This window comes from Poromitra crassiceps (genome assembly GCF_964638095.1).
Source record: "Poromitra crassiceps genome assembly, chromosome: 2".
Lineage (NCBI taxonomy): Eukaryota > Metazoa > Chordata > Actinopteri > Beryciformes > Melamphaidae > Poromitra > Poromitra crassiceps.
Window position 1 is genome coordinate 28,053,431 of NC_139624.1, and position 21,139 is coordinate 28,074,569.

At 47.7% G+C, this 21,139-nt stretch overlaps 1 protein-coding gene across 1 annotated transcript in view; it reads right to left on the minus strand.

Annotated features, from left to right (window-relative positions):
- Positions 1 to 1,504: 1,504 nt before the first annotated feature.
- The window catches only part of LOC310790618 (proton myo-inositol cotransporter-like), a gene marked incomplete at both ends in the record, with an annotated part of 98,073 nt that continues 78,438 nt past the window's right edge, over positions 1,505 to 21,139 (minus strand). The window contains 6 exons of the mRNA XM_083652332.1: positions 1,505 to 1,731; positions 5,519 to 5,671; positions 7,267 to 7,385; positions 7,562 to 7,687; positions 17,239 to 17,359; positions 20,631 to 20,794. Of these exons, the coding sequence (XP_083508458.1) occupies positions 1,505 to 1,731; positions 5,519 to 5,671; positions 7,267 to 7,385; positions 7,562 to 7,687; positions 17,239 to 17,359; positions 20,631 to 20,794 (910 nt within the window). The remainder of the gene's footprint in view (positions 1,732 to 5,518; positions 5,672 to 7,266; positions 7,386 to 7,561; positions 7,688 to 17,238; positions 17,360 to 20,630; positions 20,795 to 21,139) is intronic.

A 21,139-nucleotide genomic window follows, 5' to 3' on the forward strand; every position in this document is an offset into this window, starting at 1 on the left:
ATAAATGGTCTTGTTTTGGCACCCGCTGACACAACAGGTTTGCCTGACTTTAACGATATCTGGTGATATCTCATTACAAATAACAGAAGGACTGAAAAAAGCTAAGACTGTAGGGTGTGGTAGTGGGGCGAAAGGTGGGACTGACTAGCTACTCAGGGAGGGCCTTTGAATTTCAAAGATGAGAGACATAGAACAAAAGAGGAAGGGCACAGAGACGGCTAATGTATAGGGCCAAGAATTTTGTGCTACACCCCTGTGGCATCAGACCAGACTGGTTTGTGCGAGGCTACAAGCTTAAGACAACAGTTAACTGAGATGTGTTTGATATAGAAAGGCATAATGGTACTGTAGAGCAACAATACGTTACAATGGCTGTCATGTCACCAAGCCTTATCAAAAGTTGGCGGACGTGTATAACAAGTTTTAGTAATAATTTTGTATTATTGATGGTGTTCTCAATGGAAGAATAGATTTGGACTATTCCAGTGGTTCTCAAACTTTTTCATATCGACAAGGACCCTAAACTGACATAAATTAGATTTTTGCTTTTAGACGTTTTATTACAGACGTTTGAAACCCATGACCAAAATAGCCCCTACATTCTGCCATTGTGTTACTTGTCAATGTACTGTAGTATAGTGAAAATAAATGATCCTCCTTTTTGCTGGGGACCCCCTGGACTGCCCGGACCCCACTTTGAGAACAACTGATTTAGCTGGCTAGAGTGTACTTGTAGGGTGGCTGTTTCATGTTATACATTTTATACATACAATATCATGTTGAATACATTATAAATAATGTTTATGCTGAATGTACAAAATATTAGGGAGGTCTTCCTGATACTGCGTTGCACTTCTCTAACTCACCTGCTTCTCTTTATCTACATATTCTCCTTTGTGATTGGTGATTGTGATTTGAGGGAAATCAATAAGGGTTAATGGCTTTTACCTGGATTCATCTCATCCACACATTTCATAAAAAGACTTAAGTAATATTTTGTACATTCAGTGTATGTTCAACAGTCATATTTCCTGTCGAAGTGTCCTTGAGCAAGACACAACCTCTACCTACCGACTCACGAAGTTGCTGTGGATAATGTCAGCTAAAAGTCTAAAATGTAAATCTAAACATAATATTGTAAGGAAAAGGCAATATCTTCACCTTCTTCATAAATCTGATGTATTGTTGAGAATTCTGCCGTTTAAGCAGGGTCTGCGCCAGATTTTTGTGTAAATTCACCCTCAATTCAGAAAGTAGCATATAAGCTGAAAACAGAACATTATTTTTTCTTTCTGTTGAAAGCATTGTCATTTATTTGGGATTCCTGAATTGCCTGAATTGAAAGTGAACTCACACTGGTGGTACAAGCAACAGGCTTTTTAAGCTCTGATTCCTAACCTGATAAGTTGGGGGGGGGGACAGAAAAAAGCATTACAGACCCCAGCATTGTCACTGAAGTTATACTGAAACATCCAGATTTGGGTTTCTGAGACCAAAACTCGTCCTAGTCCACGTCGGACGCGTCATTGTCCGACAGGTGGTAGTTTGACCCTTTGACCCGGATGTACTCGACCTGCCGTCCCTCGTCTGAGTCGGTGGCACCGCAGGAGCAGAGCTGGCTTTCAAACAGCACCTCAATCTCCTCAAGACGCCGACCTTTGGTCTCCGGCAGGCAGCCGTACGTGAAGAAGAAAGCCAGCAGGGCCAGACTGGAGTAGAGGAAGAAAGCCCCTGGGAAGACAGAAGGAGAGGGAAACTCACTACAGAGACACACTCACACATACAGTTACATCTCACTTTGGCAAACCAAAGTCAGTTATTCCCCCCCGACACTCCACTAAGCGCTTTGGCCAGTCCTTTGTGCCAGTGGCCGTAAGCGTCCACAATAAGAACTGACGACCTGTAGTCACTTTATGCATTTTTGCACTTGCCTTTTGCACATGCATTCTTGCACATGGCCCTGCACTTTACAAATCACAGACTTTGCACATGGACTCATTTATTTTACATTTGTATTGCTTTTATCACTTTTATTATCTTTTACTGTCTTCTGCCTATTCTGTACTTTTAACCTCAGCTGCTGTCGCTGTTTTTTAGACACCTGAATCTCCCCACGGGGATAAATAAATGTTTCGGTCAATCAGTCAATCACCACTATTATTGGCTTCTTATTTTTTATAATTTTTTTTTTTTTTTTTGTCAATTATTTATAAAATTTTAACATACAAGAAAAACATAATAAACCACAAACATCTACAAAGAACACAAAATACATACATAAACACAAACAAACTGCACTCAGGAACATAACCCCCCTCCCCGCAGGACCCCACCCACCAACACATACAGGGGACCTTTTGGTTATACACGTGTACCGATCACATGGCATTCCTTACGACATTGTGTCCAACCGGGGTCCCGTTTGTTTCTCAGGTCTGGAAGGCTTTCTGGGTACGACTGTCAGCCTCTCTTCGGGTTATCACCTGCAGACCAGGGCCGCTGGAAGTCACTTTAAGCAGGGGGTGCTGGGAGGAAGGGACTCTAGGTCCGAAAAAGATTTGACATTTTTTGGGACATTTTTTAGCCATATTTAGAGGATCTAAATCTAATTTTAAATTAACATTAGGATTATACTGTTTAGGGCTGTGAATCCTCACTGGCCTCACGATTCGATTCGATTACGATTCAGAGGGCTACGATTCGATTCGATTACGATTATCGATGCATCTCGATGCATCTTAAATCGCTGCATCACTTTTTTCCGCAATACATAAATACAATAAAAGTGCATTTGGAATTGCATTGTATTATGATCCATAATTAAAATAAACAACTGCATGTACTTCCATTATATTTTATTTTATTATGTTTTTTTTAATAATTGATTTTTGACATTTGTGAATCGATGCAGAATCGTGCACGTCCGCATCGCGATGCATCTTATAATCGATTATTTTTGACACCCCTAATACTGTTGTGATCTAATTATTCAGTATTTTCTCCTTTTCTCACTCATTCAGAGCAAAGATACACTCAATGTACATACTGCTCAATACACCAGTTAATATGATAGAAATATTATCAGCAAACTTAAAGACTACATTAATTATTCTGATCTGAGTGGCAATGATTATATCAAGAAACATTAACTCCTCTCTTTGCTGTATAGTGGGAGGTGCATTTTTGAGTAGGCTATTAAAATAGCATGTCAAGTTCACGTTTCTTTATTGCCAGATTAAACAATTCGTATTGGTTGTTGGTTGGTTCAACACAACATGTGCTTCTTCTTCTCTAGCCTACAAGCATGTAACTTCCTTGATTGTTGATAATTCTATTTAAATAGGCTACATTTTCAGTATATCAATAATGCAATCATTTCCCGAAACATTCCCAAATAAGAAAGGAACATAGTGCACTGCAAAATATTTTTAATTACATTTGTAAAAAAAAGAAAGAAAAATAATAATCTCGCCACTAGGGGGTGCTGCAGCGCCTGCAGCACCCGTACTTCATGGATTGAGTACGCCACCATTTGAGTGTTGCTTTGGTTATCAGCCCCCCTTGTTTCCATCTCGGGAGGAGGAGGTTGCGGTGCTTTCTGTGCAGGCGCATTTGCGCCGTTGTCGCCGCACGTGGAAGAGGGCTCTCGTATGGCGCTTCTGCGTGCCTCTGTCAGGGCTCAAATCCAGGCAAACCATCACTGTACCCCGGCTCCGGTCTACACTGCTGGTCAGAAGGTGTGGCTCTCGTCTTGGGACATTCCTTTGAAGGTGGAGTCTAAGAAGCTTGCACCTCGTTGTATTGGACCTTTTGTTATTGAGCGGGCGGTGAACCCTGCTGCTGTCCGTCTGATGCTGCCTGCTTCTCTCCGTTGTGTCCATCCTGCCTTTCACGTGTCCCAGGTCAAACCGGTTCGTTCCAGTCCATTGTGTCCCCCAGCGGCGGCTCCCCCACCGCCTCAGTTGATCGATGACCACCCTGCCTACACAGTCCTACGGCTGCTGGACATGCGCCACAAGGGTCGCGGTTTTCAATATCTGGTGGATTGGGTGGGGTGCGGTGCCGAGGAGCGCTGTTGGGTTCCTCGCCAGTTCATCCTTGACCCTACCCTCATTCGAGATTTTCATGGGTCCAGCCGGGAGGGAGGGGTACTGTTAGATGATGTCACAACTACAGCGACGCTGGAGTGTTGTTGCCACAGTGGTGATGTCAACAGTGATCATGTCATATTTCTGATGGTGTCTCAGTGATGCTGCCAACAGTGATGATGTCATATTTCTGATGATGTCATAATGCAATGCGATGTCATGTTCAAGAGCTATAAGAGTCTGTTCTGCCAGCCCTCGGTGTCTGGTCGTAAATTCACTTTCCGATAAGTTCGCCTGTTGCAGATTCCAGTTTACCAAGCACCCATTGTTCCAAGCCGTCAAGTGTCTGCGAATGAATCCACCTGATCCCTGCATAACAATATTAGAGGCCCTGTGTTTTACTATGTGTTACTCTTCTAGTGCTGTCACCTGCAGTTGCTGTGATCTTCATCGCTGAAGCAGTTGTTTCGCTCCACCCCTGCCACCACCAACGTCATGACTCCTGAAGAATTCCCTATGGGGGAATTCTCTATCCTATACATCACTGACGCCCTCCTCTCTCATCTCAAGAGGAGCGTCATTATATCATGGAGTCATACGCCAAACTTAATTTGTCTATTTGTTCATTAAAGTTTATTGAGCCTTCTTACTAGTCTCTCATGATTGAAGAGGAGTGGAGAGGGAGAGAGGGGGGAGAGAAAAGAGAGAACAGAAAAAAATGACATAGGCTACTCATTTGCTTGTCTATGAACGAACACAGTTCTGATAGACCCTGGAAGACCACATCCAGTCATATCAATCCACAGAAACAAGTCAGGTAAATGTAATGATTGGATCATTTCGGAGTCCTGCGTCACCCTGTCTGGGTTTATTTTGTGATAATGACTAGCTCGCTGTAACACACCATAACAGCTGATCTCATGGTGGTTGGCAACTGATAAGTAGCATGGGATAAGTAGTCTGTTTACATGTTTCAGTCACTCTGCGCTACGTCTGATTGGTTGAGGCATTTTGACTGTGCTCATTGATAACGGCCCCTGGAAATAGAAATTGAACTGAGAGATTCCAGACACATTCACATTTGCGAATTGGTCTGGCGATGTCAGGCTAGGAGAAACAATTACATACGGTCCGATTCGATTCAAAAAAGCAGATCACAATGGACAAATATTACACAGAAATCTAATTTGACTAATATTTCTACTAATATTTCTATTACTTATCCTGTAGTGAAATGTGCATTCCTTCGACAAAGAAAAGTATATAAAAAAGTGAAGCAGAATTCCCATGTGAGCTTTCTGTCCTGTGTCACTCCCCTACTTTTTCTATTGACTTCTTTAAAAATGAAGAATAAAAATACTAGTGGTACTGTGAGTGGTTTCCCAGTATCCTTTCGAGAAGAAAAAAGAAAGAAAGAAAAAGAAGCATACCATAGTAGGTGAGGTACTGAGCCATGTGAAGGAAGGTCAGGGACACCAGGACGTTAAAGGTCCAGTTGACTCCGGCTGAACAGGCGTTTCCCGTGCTCCTTGCCCACAGGGGATATATCTCTGAGTTAATGGTCCACGGCATCGGACCCATCCCTGAGAGAGAGAGAGAGAGAGAGAGGATGAACACAGACAGAGAAGTATGATGTGCATTTACACTTGTTGATTTTTGAGACCTGGTTCTAAAGGCTTTTGCACACCATGTCCACCATTTCGTCCAAAATTGTCGCACGTTTAAACATAAATATGACTGCATGTGTTGTGTCACTCACGTTTACACACTGACTGCGAAACTTTCGTCCGTCATTAAAGTTTTCGGAACAGGTTCGATTTTCTGCATTTTTCGCATCATCAGTCAATGGATTTTTGCGAGCTGGGACACGTCTGTTTTCAGATGACGGATAAAACAAAAACGAATACGAAAACAATGTGTGTGCAAAGACCGGGCCATTCTCAAAAAGCACTCCATAAATTCTCTGCTGCCGGCTGAAAACCACAATCCCGTTACTCAAAATACCCCATCGTTATCTCACCTGCTGTCAGGGACGAAGTCTGATAAAACTCCTTTAATCAAAAACCCCAGGAGAAAACGTAGTCTCAAAGATGAAAAACAGGCAGCATCCGGGTCCATCACAAAGAGTTTATTTAGGTTCACAAGGTTACACTGTTAAAACGTTACCTCATGGCCCCTAACTCCTTAAGATAGTTTTGACAAAGCAATTTGGTCTCCGGGGGCTCCCCGGCCTGAAATCATTGACTTACAGAGAACATACCATATTACATGAATAATGGTCATTGGTCTGATTTATCACCCCATGTTGCGTCATGCTCGTACGTTTCGAGTGCTCGCTCACGTGTCGGCTCACGCACTCCATACCAGGGTGGGAATTACACGGAGGCCATCAGGCCATGGCCTCCATTGCCCCTCCCTCTGGTTGTGATGCCCTGAGATCCCTAAGGCCACCTTGGCAGTGCCCTGTTACCAGCCTGCTACTGTCAGTTGCTTTAAAAGCTTCAGTGGTCTCAGTTGAATGTAGACTGCCCTATGCAAAGGATGTGTCATTGAATCATTTTAACACACATTTCAGAAAAAATCGCTCTTCATGATGTCAATGGAGCTTGCCTTTGTGCCTTGGCATGTGGCCTTGTGCCCTAAAACAATTTGTGATGCTGAAGGCCAGATGGCCTTGCTCCTAAAATGATGAAATTCCCACCCTGCTCGCATTTTGCCCCACTAAACTATTCACCTGAACCCAAGAGTGTCTCAACTGGGCTCTGCGGGTATTGCATCTCAGCAATGCTTTTCAATATTGCCCCCTTATGGTCCATAAGAGCACTGCATGCTTTTAACAGTGTCTAATAGACCCTTCTCACGGGGGCCATTTTGTGCCGAAAAGGCAGGGCAAACACAGGTGCAAGCAGAACACTAATGAGGGTTTCCAAATTCCAATCATGGAAGTTGGAAACCCTCATTAGTGTTTTGCTTGCACCTGTGTTTAACCTGCCTTTTCGGCACAAAATGGCCCCCGTGAGAAGGGTCTATCGGGCCCACTCTATCTATGATAGAAGATGGTTTTATCTTTTGGTTATATCTTTTCTTCCTAGTCTAAGTTTAACATATCTACTCTTTGAATGTCATCTGGCTGTGGCTAAAATATGCCACAACAAGACAAACACTGAGTCTCCCTTACCTGGGGCGAAGGCGGCCAGGTAGAGCACCAGGCCCAGTAGAACCAGCCAGGAGTAGGAGGTGGGACAGTAGTTGTAGGCCCAGTAGGTCTGCTCTCTCACCTGGGTGGAGTTGGAGCATCTGGAGGAGGGGAGGCACATTCACAGGCTCTTGATATGGAAGTTGTACTCAATTGATGCTGATAAATCTCTAGATTAGAGAGACCGCTGGGTTTCATTAAAAAAAAACAGATATTTCTTCTAATCCTCTCATGCCAAAATGTCATTCCACCATAACTAAGCCCCCATCAGACTCACCTGCCCCATGCTGCCTGCTCGGTGGAGGCTGTGTTGACTGGCATGCAGGAGGACGTGGAGAGCGCCGAGCTGTTCTCACGGTAACAGAAACCACATCCAGGGTCCAGCATGCACGGCTCACACAGCCTGCAGACACAGCAGCAGACACCACACCACACACGTTAACTGCACTTTCGCTTTATAGCTGCAATCATACTACATGGCAGTGCAGTGATCGTAACGATCAAATCCGTCAGGGGATTTATGAGCAGTCGCTTAGTTTAAATGTCAATCATGGGCGCCATTTATAGACTAAGGATATTAGTCTGGGCATGCTTTACGCCGCTTTTGGCCATGGGGGCGTAAACCAAGGAAACAGGAAACAAGTGTGCCAAAAAAAATCGTCTTTGTTGTCGTTAGCTTGACGCGGGGTTACGTTAGAGCCTGATAAAACAAAAGCTTCTGTATTGGCTTAAAAAATGTGATATTGTGAATCTGCAATGTTTCTACAAGAACTTGTTCAAAAACTTTGTTCGGTACGTCCATTTCTTATTCAGTTTCCACTGCTTGTTTCCTGTCTAGGGCGGGCTCTAGGCCGGAAACAGGCCGAGTGACAAAATCCCTTGTAAACGGAGGCCAGGCTCCTTCTCGCCAAGAAGAGCCTGGTGACGCGAGGTTAAAGGATATTGCCGCATGTCATGCGTTTGGGCTAATTGATTGGCTTGCCTGGCTAGAGGGCGGGCCTGCTTGGCGCTCAGACGTCATTTCCCCAGGAAGCAGGAAGTGTGAGGGGGATTGTGAAGGGATTGTAATGCGTGTTGGAGGCCTTGGCATGAACACCATGTGAAACACCAATCCAAACTGGTGAGGAGGGACGACAGGAAATATTACTTTGTGCTGGAAAGAAGGTACGTGCCTGCCCTCACTGAACAGGGGGTGGCTAGGGTCCTGAACTCACTGAACAAGGGGTGGCTAGGGTCCTGAACTCACTGAACAGGGTGTGGCTAGGCTCCTGAACTCACTGAACAGGGGGTGGCTAGGGTTCTGAACTCACTGAACAGGGTGTGGCTAGGGTCCTGAATTCACTGAACAGGGGGTGGCTAGGGTCCTGAACTCACTGAACAGGGTGTGGCTAGGGTCCTGAACTCACTGAACAGGGTGTGGCTAGGGTCCTGAACTCACTGAACAGGGGGTGGCTAGGGTCCTGAACTCACTGAACAGGGTGTGGCTAGGGTCCTGAACTCATTGAACAGGGGGTGGCTAGGGTCCTGAACTCACTGAACAAGGGGTGGCTAGGGTCCTGAACTCACTGAACAAGGGGTGGCTAGGGTCCTGAACTCACTGAACAGGGGGTGGCTAGGGTTCTGAACTCACTGAACAGGGGGTGGCTAGGGTCCTGAACTCACTGAGCAAGGTGTGGCTAGGGTCCTGAACTCACTGAACAAGGGGTGGCTAGGGTCCTGAACTCACTGAACAGGGGGTGGCTAGGGTCCTGAACTCACTGAACAGGGGGTGGCTAGGGTTCTGAACTCACTGAACAGGGTGTGGCTAGGGTCCTGAACTCACTGAACAGGGGGTGGCTAGGGTCCTGAACTCACTGAACAGGGGGTGGCTAGGGTCCTGAACTCACTGAACAGGGTGTGGCTAGGGTCCTGAACTCACTGAACAGGGGGTGGCTAGGGTCCTGAACTCACTGAACAGGGTGTGGATAGGGTCCTGAACTCATTGAACAGGGGGTGGCTAGGGTCCTGAACTCACTGAACAAGGGGTGGCTAGGGTCCTGAACTCACTGAACAAGGGGTGGCTAGGGTCCTGAACTCACTGAACAGGGGGTGGCTAGGGTTCTGAACTCACTGAACAGGGGGTGGCTAGGGTCCTGAACTCACTGAACAAGGTGTGGCTAGGGTCCTGAACTCACTGAACAAGGGGTGGCTAGGGTCCTGAACTCACTGAACAGGGGGTGGCTAGGGTCCTGAACTCACTGAACAGGGGGTGGCTAGGGTCCTGAACTCACTGAACAGGGGGTGGCTAGGGTTCTGAACTCACTGAACAGGGGGTGGCTAGGGTCCTGAACTCACTGAACAGGGGGTGGCTAGGGTTCTGAACTCACTGAACAGGGGGTGGCTAGGGTCGGCAAGGATGGACTGGGCCTTCTTTGTGGCTCTGCCTTTATGCAGTTGGTTTTGCTAAAAACCAACCGGCCACAATTGCTAAAACGTGCAGTGAAATTGCCGGCAACAGGAATAGGTTAGTAACTAACCTATTACTTCACCTATATTTTATATAATATATAAATATATATATATATATATACGATTTTTTATCCCCATTAGTGCTAATTTTAATATTATTTTAGCTCGACTTTAAATGAAGCTCTAGCGGAGGTTCAGTCAGGAAGACCATTCTCGCACGTTTAGGCTTTAATTCACTTCTCATTCCATCCTGCCCTTCACATCTTTCACGCATGCTCACACAATACCCTGTTACTTCTCAGGGCGTCAATCGAGTCATCAGCTGTTTGCTCCAGCCTTTCTCAACTATCCAATAGCATAGTGACACATCTTCACACACCTTTACAAACCTCCACTGTAAGCCAATCATATTGCTGCTGTCTTTTTGAATAATACGGGCTCTAACATCTGCATCATGCTATTTTAACGGCTGCGACCGACTTGCGGGTGTCATGTGGTACCCCCCCCCCCCCCCCCCCCCACAATGGTCAATTTGCTGTGGGTGTGCCCAGGTTCTACCAGGCGCCACCCACTCTTATTATAATTTGAGAAGTGTCCGTGTGCGTGTGTGTGTGTGTGTGTGTGTGTGTGTGTGTGCGTGTGAGCAGAATTTTGTCCGGCCGCGGCTGCGCTGTGTGTGTGATCAGGCTGAAACTTTCAGGGGTTGTAAAGAGCACCCATACGGGTGACCTGACAGAGCCGGTGATGATGTAATCAGCGATGATGTCATCAGTGATGATGACATCTGTGATGATGTCATCAGTGATGTCATCCGTGATGATGTCATCAGTGATGTCATCCTTTCTGGGTGGTTCAAGTCAATGTTTTGTGTTGGGAGAGATAAAGTAGTGTGAAGTAGGCTACCAGGGCTGAGAATTGAAACGCCTTTTTACATTCAGTAAAAACAAGTTTTGTGATTCTCATTCATGTGCTAATATACGGCTGTTTCAGAGTAAAACTGCAGTACTGCACATAATGGCTTTTCATTGTCACTTAATGGCCCGTTTCTCACTTATCACTGTCCAATGTAACATGACGATCAGTCACTTGTTGGCAGCACTGAACATAAATGCCTCGAACGCGGTCTGCTCAGACATGCGTTACGGTGCCTCGCTCGACTATCTGACACTTGATGAAACACTTTGTTTACCGTCCAGTCAATCAATGCCCAATCAATGTCCATACAAGGACACGCAATCCTTTGCCATGCAAGTAAACTCATTGAGTCTCATGCGCACCTTGAGAGTGCTTCCTTAAATTGGACGTCCCATTGTAAATGAGGATGCTGCTGCGGTCAACGAGGAGATGTGGGCTCACATGTAGTACAGTAAAGTGAACTCAATGAAGCCACTTCAGTGTGGTGAAAGCACTCATCTCCTCAAATTCTGCGCATGTGTGTGTGTGTGTGTGTGTGTGTGTGTGTGTGTGTGTGTGTGTGTGTGTGTGTGTGTTTTTATGTGTGTACGTGGCATTGTGTGTTTCTTGTGTGGGTGTCGGGCAGTGTCCATTAGGTGTGTTTGTTGTTATGATGAAAGGCCGTCATTACAGACAGAAGCTAGGGCTTGTGTTTGTGTGAGTGAGGCATGTAGTTTAGAAATCTACCCAGGTTCTCCTCTCTCTCTCTCTCTCTCTGCCCTTTGTTGCTAATGGCGATGCTTATTGAAGGGATCTGAAGCTGGGTGAAAATGAAAACAAGATTAATTTAGTCCGGGGGGCTTCGGAGAACATAAAAGCCATGAGGAAATTAACAAATGTTATATATTCCCGCTCTCTCTTAATGAGAACATTGGAATAAAGCCCGCTCTACTCAGACAAAAATCATGGACCTTTTCCTTATGTTATGTCCTTATGTTTCTTATGAACAACGATCACTCATGTCTAGAAGGTAAATAACCTGCCCTGATATAGCTACCGGCCATGGTCCATGTATCCTCTGAATGCTATTCAGTACTGAAGGCACTGTCCTGCAAGCTGAATTGCTATTTGACGGTGCAAAAAATGAAGAGAAGAGTTTGTGCAGTCAGGATTTTCTTTCATGCATAAAATCAAAGTATCAAATCAAATTTCATGCTAAAATCCTATTTTTGGCACATCTGTAATATGGAATTACTTATTCAAATCTAAAATGCCACTATGTGTAAGAGCTTGCATCCATCAGAATTTTAAAGTGTTACATACAGTATCTTCAAAAGCCTTGGAGTCTCCACATTTATTTAAAACTGAAAGCTATTGATAACAGAAAATTCTGCTCATTGCGTTTCATCACTTCTAAAGTACATCCAGTTTAATGCAGAGATTCTCAATATTGGGTCCAGGGACCACAAGGGGTCCTTGAGGGAGTTCCAGGGGCTCCCCAGCAAATTGAGGAATAGTTATTTAATTTACAAGAAGTTAACACAATTAGAGAATCTAGAAGAAAAGACTGTTTTGATCATATTTAAATTACAGTTGGGCATGGACTATCAATCAAACAATCAAACAAAAACAATACAAATATTCTCAGATTTGGGTCAGAGTCTCATCAAATTGGAATCTGTGGCTCTAATGTGGCATAAAGAGGGTCCTTGATATGAAAAAGGCTGATTTAAAGGACTGGACTAGGTGACAAAACTGAACATGTGAACCAGACTTTATGAAGCCCAGTGGAAAGGATGAATCAACTGCGGAAAGACCTTAACGCCCCATACAGCTAAGAATAATTTTAAATCCTCTCTAATTCCTCGTGCATGGTGAAAGGTGTGATCATTAATGCTGGTCTGATCGTTATCTAGGTTTGCCCTCAGACTTAGTTCCCATTTCAGGTCCTGTTGCAGTTTAAAATGGCTTGCATGTGGATCCAAACGTCAAGATTATACATTCTGAAGCCATTTCGCATATTTGCCTAATCGATTCATAATTTATGTTGTGTTGAGACATCATGCATTTTATTATGGTCATGTGTTAGAATGTCTTGTGTTGAGGTTTTGTTGTTTGGTTCATTGTGATAATTATGATGATCTGATAGGGGTGTCACATAGGTGTGGAGGTCATTGTGTGCTCTTTGATTAGGAGGTGTTAGCAGGTGCTAGAGTACTAGAGTGTAAGGACAAACAATTTTAAACCGCATTTGTTAATCCCTGCTGAAAAGAATGCTGGGAAAGCAGTTTGAAGTATAAATAGTGGGGGCAGGAATCCTTTTTATATTTATTGATTTATCAGATAGGGCGTGAATATTGAGGGCAGGTCGTCTCAGGATAAGCAGCTTGTTTGCATCCAATAGTATGCTTGTAGAAAAGGGCCCATAATGGCCCACCGTCAAGCCTGTTCTTGGGGCAGTCGATGCCCACCAGCCGGCGCGCCACGACGTAATGACGATGACATCATCAACAATGACACCAATGTGACGCTATGCTTGACTAACCTCATCCAAGAGATTCCAGCTTGACTAACCTCATCCAAGAGATTCCAGCTTGACTAACCTCATCCAAGAGATTCCGACTTGATTCACCTCATCCAAGAGATTCCGGCCTCACCCGAGAGACTCCAGCTTGATTCCAGAGATTCCCCTTTTCCTTCATAATGTTTACCTTCACCGCGACCAAACCCGGACCCGAACTGAATCCTGGCCATCTTCCAACCGGCCAGGCCCTGGTGCCTGATTGCCTTACACCCAGTCATCCCAGTCGTATTTCAACCGAGTCCCAGGACCGACAAGTCGGTCCCTACCTCCATCTCCGTGATTCTGATCGATCACAGCCCGTGAGCCTTCATCCACGATCCAGCACACTTCACGAGGCAAGCCCAAACGCTTTGCCTCCAGCAAGCCAACAAGCTTCGCTACAATTTGGTCCTTCGAGCCGGATCGAGGACTTGCGACGCTCAGAGATGGAGCAGGAGTCAGGTGAGCTCGCTCTGGTCACGACATCTCGTCGACCAGAGGAGCAACCCTTCCCCCACCAGATCGATACTGGATACAGCCAAGTATCCAGCGTTCGGAGTAGTACTAAAGGGCGAGACCCCCTACACTCCGACCAGAAGATCCACCAGGGGCAGGAACTCATCCGCAGCCACCACCGACTCCCTGCTCAGGCGGCCCAGACAAGAGCCGAGTTCGAACATAAGATCGCGCGCCGAAGGGAGACCAACCGGGACATCACTGAATACTTCAAGGAACCCCAACACGCTGGCAGGTCCCATCAAGGTGGCCACCAGTCAAGCCGGGACAGGTCAGGTCATGGAGGTTCGACCTATGACGACAGAGACGCCCATGTACCCAGCGGGCGCAGGAGTCATCACCCTCAGGGCACACTGCCTCCTGGATGGGAGACACGCCAGGACCATGGGAGGGTGTACTTCGTCAACCACAACACGCGGTGCACACAGTGGGAGGATCCAAGGACCCAAGGAATATCCTCGGCCCAGGCCCTCGCCCATGACCGGGAGACCCCATGCGGGCATGGGTCAGCCCGGTACCAAGGGGTCCGACCCTCTTCCCGAGCAGAGCCCCGGTTGAGGAGCCCCAGTCACTCTCACTATCATAGCGCTAGCAGTTACCGCAGTCACCATAGCCCATCGCGACACTCTAGCGCCAGCTCACGGTCAACCGTACGTTCACACGCCCCCACCAACTCCTCCTCCTCAGCCCAAGCGGCAGCTTACGAGGAATACATGACACGACTGGCAGCTGAGGACCTCCGCCGGCAACACGCGGAGGAGGAGGAAGCCGACAAGGAGTACCAGCGGCTGAACGAGCAAACCAGAGCGGCAACCAGAGCGGCGAAGCAGGCCGAAGAGGAGGAAGCCGACAAGGAGTACCAGCGGCTGAACGAGCAAACCAGAGCGGCTCAGCGGGCGCAAGAACAGGCGCAACAGGCCCAGGAGGAGGCCCTCCAAGCTAGAGGGCGGATCACTAACCGCCTGGAGAGAGGCCGATGCCTGCGGCAAGCTGAGCGGGCGCACAAAGGCGCCACGCTTCGGGCCCAACAGCTCGCCGGGGACCCGGCAGTTCCACCTGTGCCTCCCGCCTCCCAAGACCAGAGTCAGACGTGCGTACCGGCCCCAGGGCTAGCAACCCAAAGGGCGCCGCTCACCTCACCGGTGTCCGCACCCCGGCTCAACACTCTACCCGTGCCTCTCACCTCCCGCGACCAGGGTCAGGTCAGCACGGTGGCCCCAGAGCCAATGACCCAGGCTAGGGAACCCCCTGTTCCACTGCCCAGACAAAGGCAATGGCCATTGCCAATGCCACCAACGCCCGCACCCAGGACACGTCCGCCGACAAAGGTCGCCGACCCTGAGCATACTATAGAGTGCAACGGGGCGGCCAAGCCCGCCACCGACATACACCAGACTCAGGGAGGCATGGCGAACGTTGAGACCAACAGCACAGGGCACAGTCAGCTGGACGGCATCAACCACCCCAGGATAGCCGAGGTCGACAGCTGGGACCCCCCCAGAGGACGGGACCAGCCATCTCAACTACCTATTCCCAGAATTCACCTCCTGGCCCTGCCCGGGCTCACGGAGACGACTCCAGCCAAGACCCCCAGGGAGGCCAAGAAGTCCGAGCAAGTGGAGCAAGTGGACATGCCTTGGCGGACGGCGAGGCAGGAGCCCCAGATGCTTCACGGGGCGGCCGTCTCCCTCATCGTCTCGCCGGCAATTTGCCCAGAGCAGACCTATTGCACCAAGAGAGCCTTTACGGAACCGAACCTTGGTCTAGGCGAGCACCCTTACCCCATCACCGCCCTGCAGCAGGAATCCCGCCCGAGGAATTTGCCCCTCCATCAGTTCGGGAGGATCCATCTTATCCTGCTCATACAGCACCGATGGAAATGGGAACCGGGCTGGGATGATCCGGTCCTGCCCGAGACACTGCTGCAGGCCTGGGAAGAGCGGGAGGACGACCCGCCGCAATCACGGGTGGCTGTTGTGGTCGACACCGCGTGGGGAAGGCCTCTTCCCGCACTCACCACCAGCAGTCGGGGTTGCGGACCACCTCTTCTCAGCCCAGATCGCTGGCCAAAGACACCCCGACTCCCCACGACCGCGGATAAGAGCGAGGAGTTGAAGCCAAGTTACGGTGGCCTCAGGTCGGCTCCCCCCATGCCGGAGGAGTGTACGACCTTCGGTGCCCTCAGTGAGGATGCCACACCGGCGCTCCACGGGGCGGCCAACGGGACACTAGGGGCAGAGGCCTCCCTCCAACGAGGGCAGACGAACTGCTTCCTCACCGACCCTATGCCGCTGAGGTTCCTCGACTGGAAACTCAAGCCACCAGAACCAGAGGCTCCCCACTACCGCAGTAGCTGGGTAGGATGGGTAGGATGGATAGACCCCTGGCTCCTGAGTGGCTCCCGCGCTGACCTCACGCCGCTGAGTTTCGTCAACTGGAAGCTCCAGCCCCCAGAGGCCATTACAGCTCGCTACTGCAGTAGGATCCCACACACATCCTGGCCAACGAGGTCAGTCACCAAATCTTGGCTCTTGTGATGTACGGGACTGGACAACGGCGTGCGGCCGGTGGCCAGGCGGACCACAGCCCCCCTCACTCCCAGAATAATCAACCAAGCCCTGCCTATACCAGGTGGGACTAGAGGGCCATTCCGGCCATTTCTGGAAGAATACAGATTCCCCACAGGAATCTGGGAGCGGCTGTAGAAAAGGGCCCATAATGGCCCACCGTCAAGCCTGTTCTTGGGGCAGTCGATGCCCACCAGCCGGCGCGCCACGACGTAATGACGATGACATCATCAACAATGACACCAATGATGTAATAGCATAGAGTTCACCTGTGAGGTCATCGGCAATGTCAGACATAACATTGATGATGTCATAGCTCCCTAGAACGTTGTGACATCACCAATGACGTGATGTCATACACCAAAACGCGGGCATATAAGCCAGGTGTCCTGTGACGCTATGCTTGACTAACCTCATCCAAGAGATTCCAGCTTGACTAACCTCATCCAAGAGATTCCAGCTTGACTAACCTCATCCAAGAGATTCCGACTTGATTCACCTCATCCAAGAGATTCCGGCCTCACCCGAGAGACTCCAGCTTGATTCCAGAGATTCCCCTTTTCCTTCATAATGTTTACCTTCACCGCGACCAAACCCGGACCCGAACTGAATCCTGGCCATCTTCCAACCGGCCAGGCCCTGGTGCCTGATTGCCTTACACCCAGTCATCCCAGTGGTATTTCAACCGAGTCCCAGGACCGACAAGTCGGTCCCTACCTCCATCTCCGTGATTCTGATCGATCACAGCCCGTGAGCCTTCATCCACGATCCAGCACACTTCACGAGGCAAGCCCAAACGCTTTGCCTCCAGCAAGCCAACAAGCTTCGCTACAATGCTTTTATTTTATTATCTCCATTTTCCTGCTGTGTTGAACTGTTATTTGTGATGCTATATGTTTTTTTATGTAATGCTACCTTTCCTGGATGAATAAAGGATAAATAACAATAAAATGAGTGTGTCCTCACTGGTACTTGGAGCAGGTGGAGTTGGCCCTGGAGGGGTCTAATGGGTGGAAGGTGACAAGAGGACTGTGCTGGGCAGACAGCAGGAAACCAATGGCCAGCAGAGCCAAGCTCAGACACGTACCTGGGAAAACAAAACATGCAACAATTAATGTTCAACACTAAATCCAATGCTGTTGAGTGACACAAAACAGTTATACTTTGATATTTGATGAAGAGTATTACGTATCTGAGAGAAAACAGCACCCAACTGCCTAATTAATTGTTAGAAACGTATTCACTCTCTCATTCACTTACCCTTGATTTCCATCATGAGGGGTGAGAACCAGAGGAGCATTAGTGACATTTGACTTTGTTCTGACTTTAAAACTTCATAAACATGTAGATGACAATATAACTTAATAATTAACAATATTTTGGCATTAATTGAAGATAAATGTGGCACACTTCTGAATGATTTATGAAAGCTGCAAGGCCAATGTCTTCATGTAAAGTTATAAATGACAGTGAGTAAATAATGTTGTGGTGTTGCACTTGTTCAAAATTGTCTTGGGTCTTTTTAAATGTGATAAATGCTATTGTCAATTACTGAGAGACACTCCCACAAGAGACTGATTGCCACCCGTCAGGCTCCTCCCTCGTCTCACCAGGTCTAGGACCTGTGCACTGCACCAGACTCCCCCGCTCCAGACATCTCATTCCGATGTGATGGTATCTTGGTGGATACCATGCAGTACCAGTAGGTACTGTACTGCCACCAGTCTGCAAGTGGCACTGCAGACTCCACTTGCGGCTTGAATGGCCCTCCTAGAAGGCCTCTCGTGGATTGTTGGGCTTCTTCCTCACGGAAGACGCAGGCTGGGGCGCTAACCCATACTGCTCCCGGGTGCCGTCCCTGTTCCGGCTGTCAACTGTCTCTCCAGTGGTCACTAGTCTATTCCTGGTTGTCACGTAGTCTATTCCTATGAGTGACTGGCTAGGCTAAGCCAGGCTAACTTATAAAGAGAAAACATCACATGGATGCAACTGGGACGTATCCTCAGTGATGTACCCTGGGGTCATAGGATGTTTCGGGTCTCGCAACATCATACACCCTCGCACAGGTGACCCAGCCGGGGCTGGCCAAGCCCCAACTTACGTCCCAGTAGCTACCCACGGTCAGCCCTCTAGGAAGGGTCGAAGGTGGTCACGTGGTCAGGGCCACTCAATCCGCTGCTCCGGAACTACTCTGCCGGGACCGGGGGGGAGAAGGGCTCTGGTACGTAGAGGGACCGGGCTCTGTGGGTTGCCACCCGGCCGGGCTCCTCCCTCGTCTCACCAGGTCTAAGACCTGTGCGCAGCACCAGACTCCCCCGCTCCAAACATCTCATTCCAATGTGATGGTATCTTGGTGGATACCATGCAGTACCAGTAGGTACTGTACTGCCACCAGTCTGCAAGTGGCACTGCAGACTCCACTTGCGGCTTGAATGGCCCTCCTAGAAGGCCTCTCGTGGATTGTTGGGCTTCTTCCTCACGGAAGACGCAGGCTGGGGCGCTAACCCATACTGCTCCCGGGTGCCGTCCCTGTTCTGGCTGTCAACTGTCTCTCCAGTGGTCACTAGTCTATTCCTGGTTGTCACGTAGTCTATTCCTATGAGTCACTGGCTAGGCTAAGCCAGGCTAACTTATAAAGAGAAAACATCGCATGGATGCAACTGGGATGTATCCTCAGTGATGTACCCTGGGGTCATAGGATGTTTCAGGTCTATAAATGTGTGTGCGGGATCTTGTTTCTTCAAGACATTCATTGAACAAAATATGTTTATATCTTTTTATTTTTTCAAAGAAAAACATCAGGGCCCAAATTTGGCCCCAAATAGTTCAGTGTGTTCAGTGTTAGGTCTTTTGTTTTCGATTAATAACTCTGGATTGGTTTAGAATTCACATGTGCCATTTTCTTGTACATACAGTATGGTGCTTATGTGCTTGTAAGAGATGTTGTGCTGTCCCATGCCAGGGGTCCATGAGGAACCAGCCAGGCAAGTCACCCGCCACCCCCAACCTCATCGAGGTAGGCTAGAAACGGGTCACAAATATTTAGAAACTTTTTAAGTGAGTTGGTTCTCAGGGATCTGAGTCTCTCCATCCTCATAACAGAGATCATGTCCATCAACCACAGTTGGAAAGAATGTGAAGAGGGGGACTTCCATTCTTTCAGAATGAGTTTTTTGGCAACAGTTGTCCCCAGTGTCAGAGACTGTTGCACAGCTGTAGGAAAGCCCAGCGAGGTCTCAGAGCAGCCAAAGATGGCGAGTTCTGCCTCCGGCTGAAGGGTTATTTTGTAGGCCTTAGAGTACCAGTGAAATATTTTGGCCCAGAATCCCATCAGTGAAGGGCAAAACCAGAAGGCATGAGATAGCGTGCCCTCTGATGCCTGACACCTGTCACACAGTGGTGAGACAGAGGGGAAGAAGTTGTGCAACTTATGCTTAGAATAGTGAAGACAATGAGCGACTTTAAATTGGATCAGCTGGTGTCTACTATTAACTGAGCAGAGTTGTATCACAGACAGACTCTTACCCCATAATGCCCATATAATGTCAGATAAATCAATGCCAAGTTCCCACTGCCACTCTTCTCTACTCCTCTCAGTAGAGGCCATGATGCAGTTATCAAATAGACATACAAATCTAGAAATAAGATGCCTGGAGTGAGAAGGGCTCATCAAAACATCAAAAAGGCATGTTCACTTGGGAGCGCTTCAAAGTTAGGAATCTTGGATTGAACATAATCTCTGATTTTCAGGTATCTGAACCAGTGCGTGCCGGACAACTCAAACCATCTATGTCTAGGTCTCTGATGGAAACCAGTCCCTTCTCACTCCAGGCATGGTAGTTTTTGTCTGAGCATGGAGGCAAAAAAGAGTGATTGAAGAATTCACATGCGCCCTTGAGGGCAGGACGAGCTCCTCAAGAGCTTTCATTTGATACAGTATAACCCGTTTTCGCCCAAAATGGTTCTCACCCATCAATATGTCAAGAGATACAATTGTACTTTTGTGCAAGTGGAAATTCATCGAAAATTACTCTTAGGCTGTTATGCTGCAAGAGCAGACATTTCTATAAATTCAATGTTTTCCCCCAGTTATTTTTGTTCTCAAGATCAACAAAAATATGATCCTATGACACCATTGACTTGTATTACCTTGTTGATTGATGGTTGAATATGTCGTGGCAATGCAATTTCCACATGTCATCATGTTGATAATCATGAATCAACAAAAATTGAAGGAAATGTTAGAAAATGTTAAGAAAGTTAAAGGTCCCTTTGCTGGATTTCCTCTTTAATACCCTTTTTCCATACTGAAAATTGGATCTTTCAGTTGCAGTGAACTCTTCCTCGTGTCTTCTTACCCATGATGCTGCCCAGGGTGAGTTTCCTGCGCCCCACTCGCTCCACCAGCCACACCCCCAGCAGGGTAAACAGGAAGTTGGTGAAGGCGGTGAGGCCGGCCAGCCAGATGGCCAGCCTGTCGTCCCGCATTCCTGCCATCTGCAGGATGGTGGCGCTGTAGTACCTGTGGACACAGACACATGAGGACTGAGTGTATGTCAAATATTTTTCATGTTTGGGGATCAGCAAGTTAATGACACTGTAGTGTTCAGGGACTGTTGACATCAAACAAATACCTTTCCATTCAAAATCAGAGAATTTCCCTTTTCCCATCACATAAAAAGCCTTAAAGCCCACTCCACTCTCTACCTGTATAAACCGTTGGTGTTCTATGAAAACATACATGAACGTGCGCTGTATAAACGCACGTCAACATTTGCGCCAAAGCACTTACATTGATAAGAACCGAAAGGCAGGAGTGAAAGTGGTTTGAATTTCTTGCAGGAACTATAGGTTACTACCTCAACCT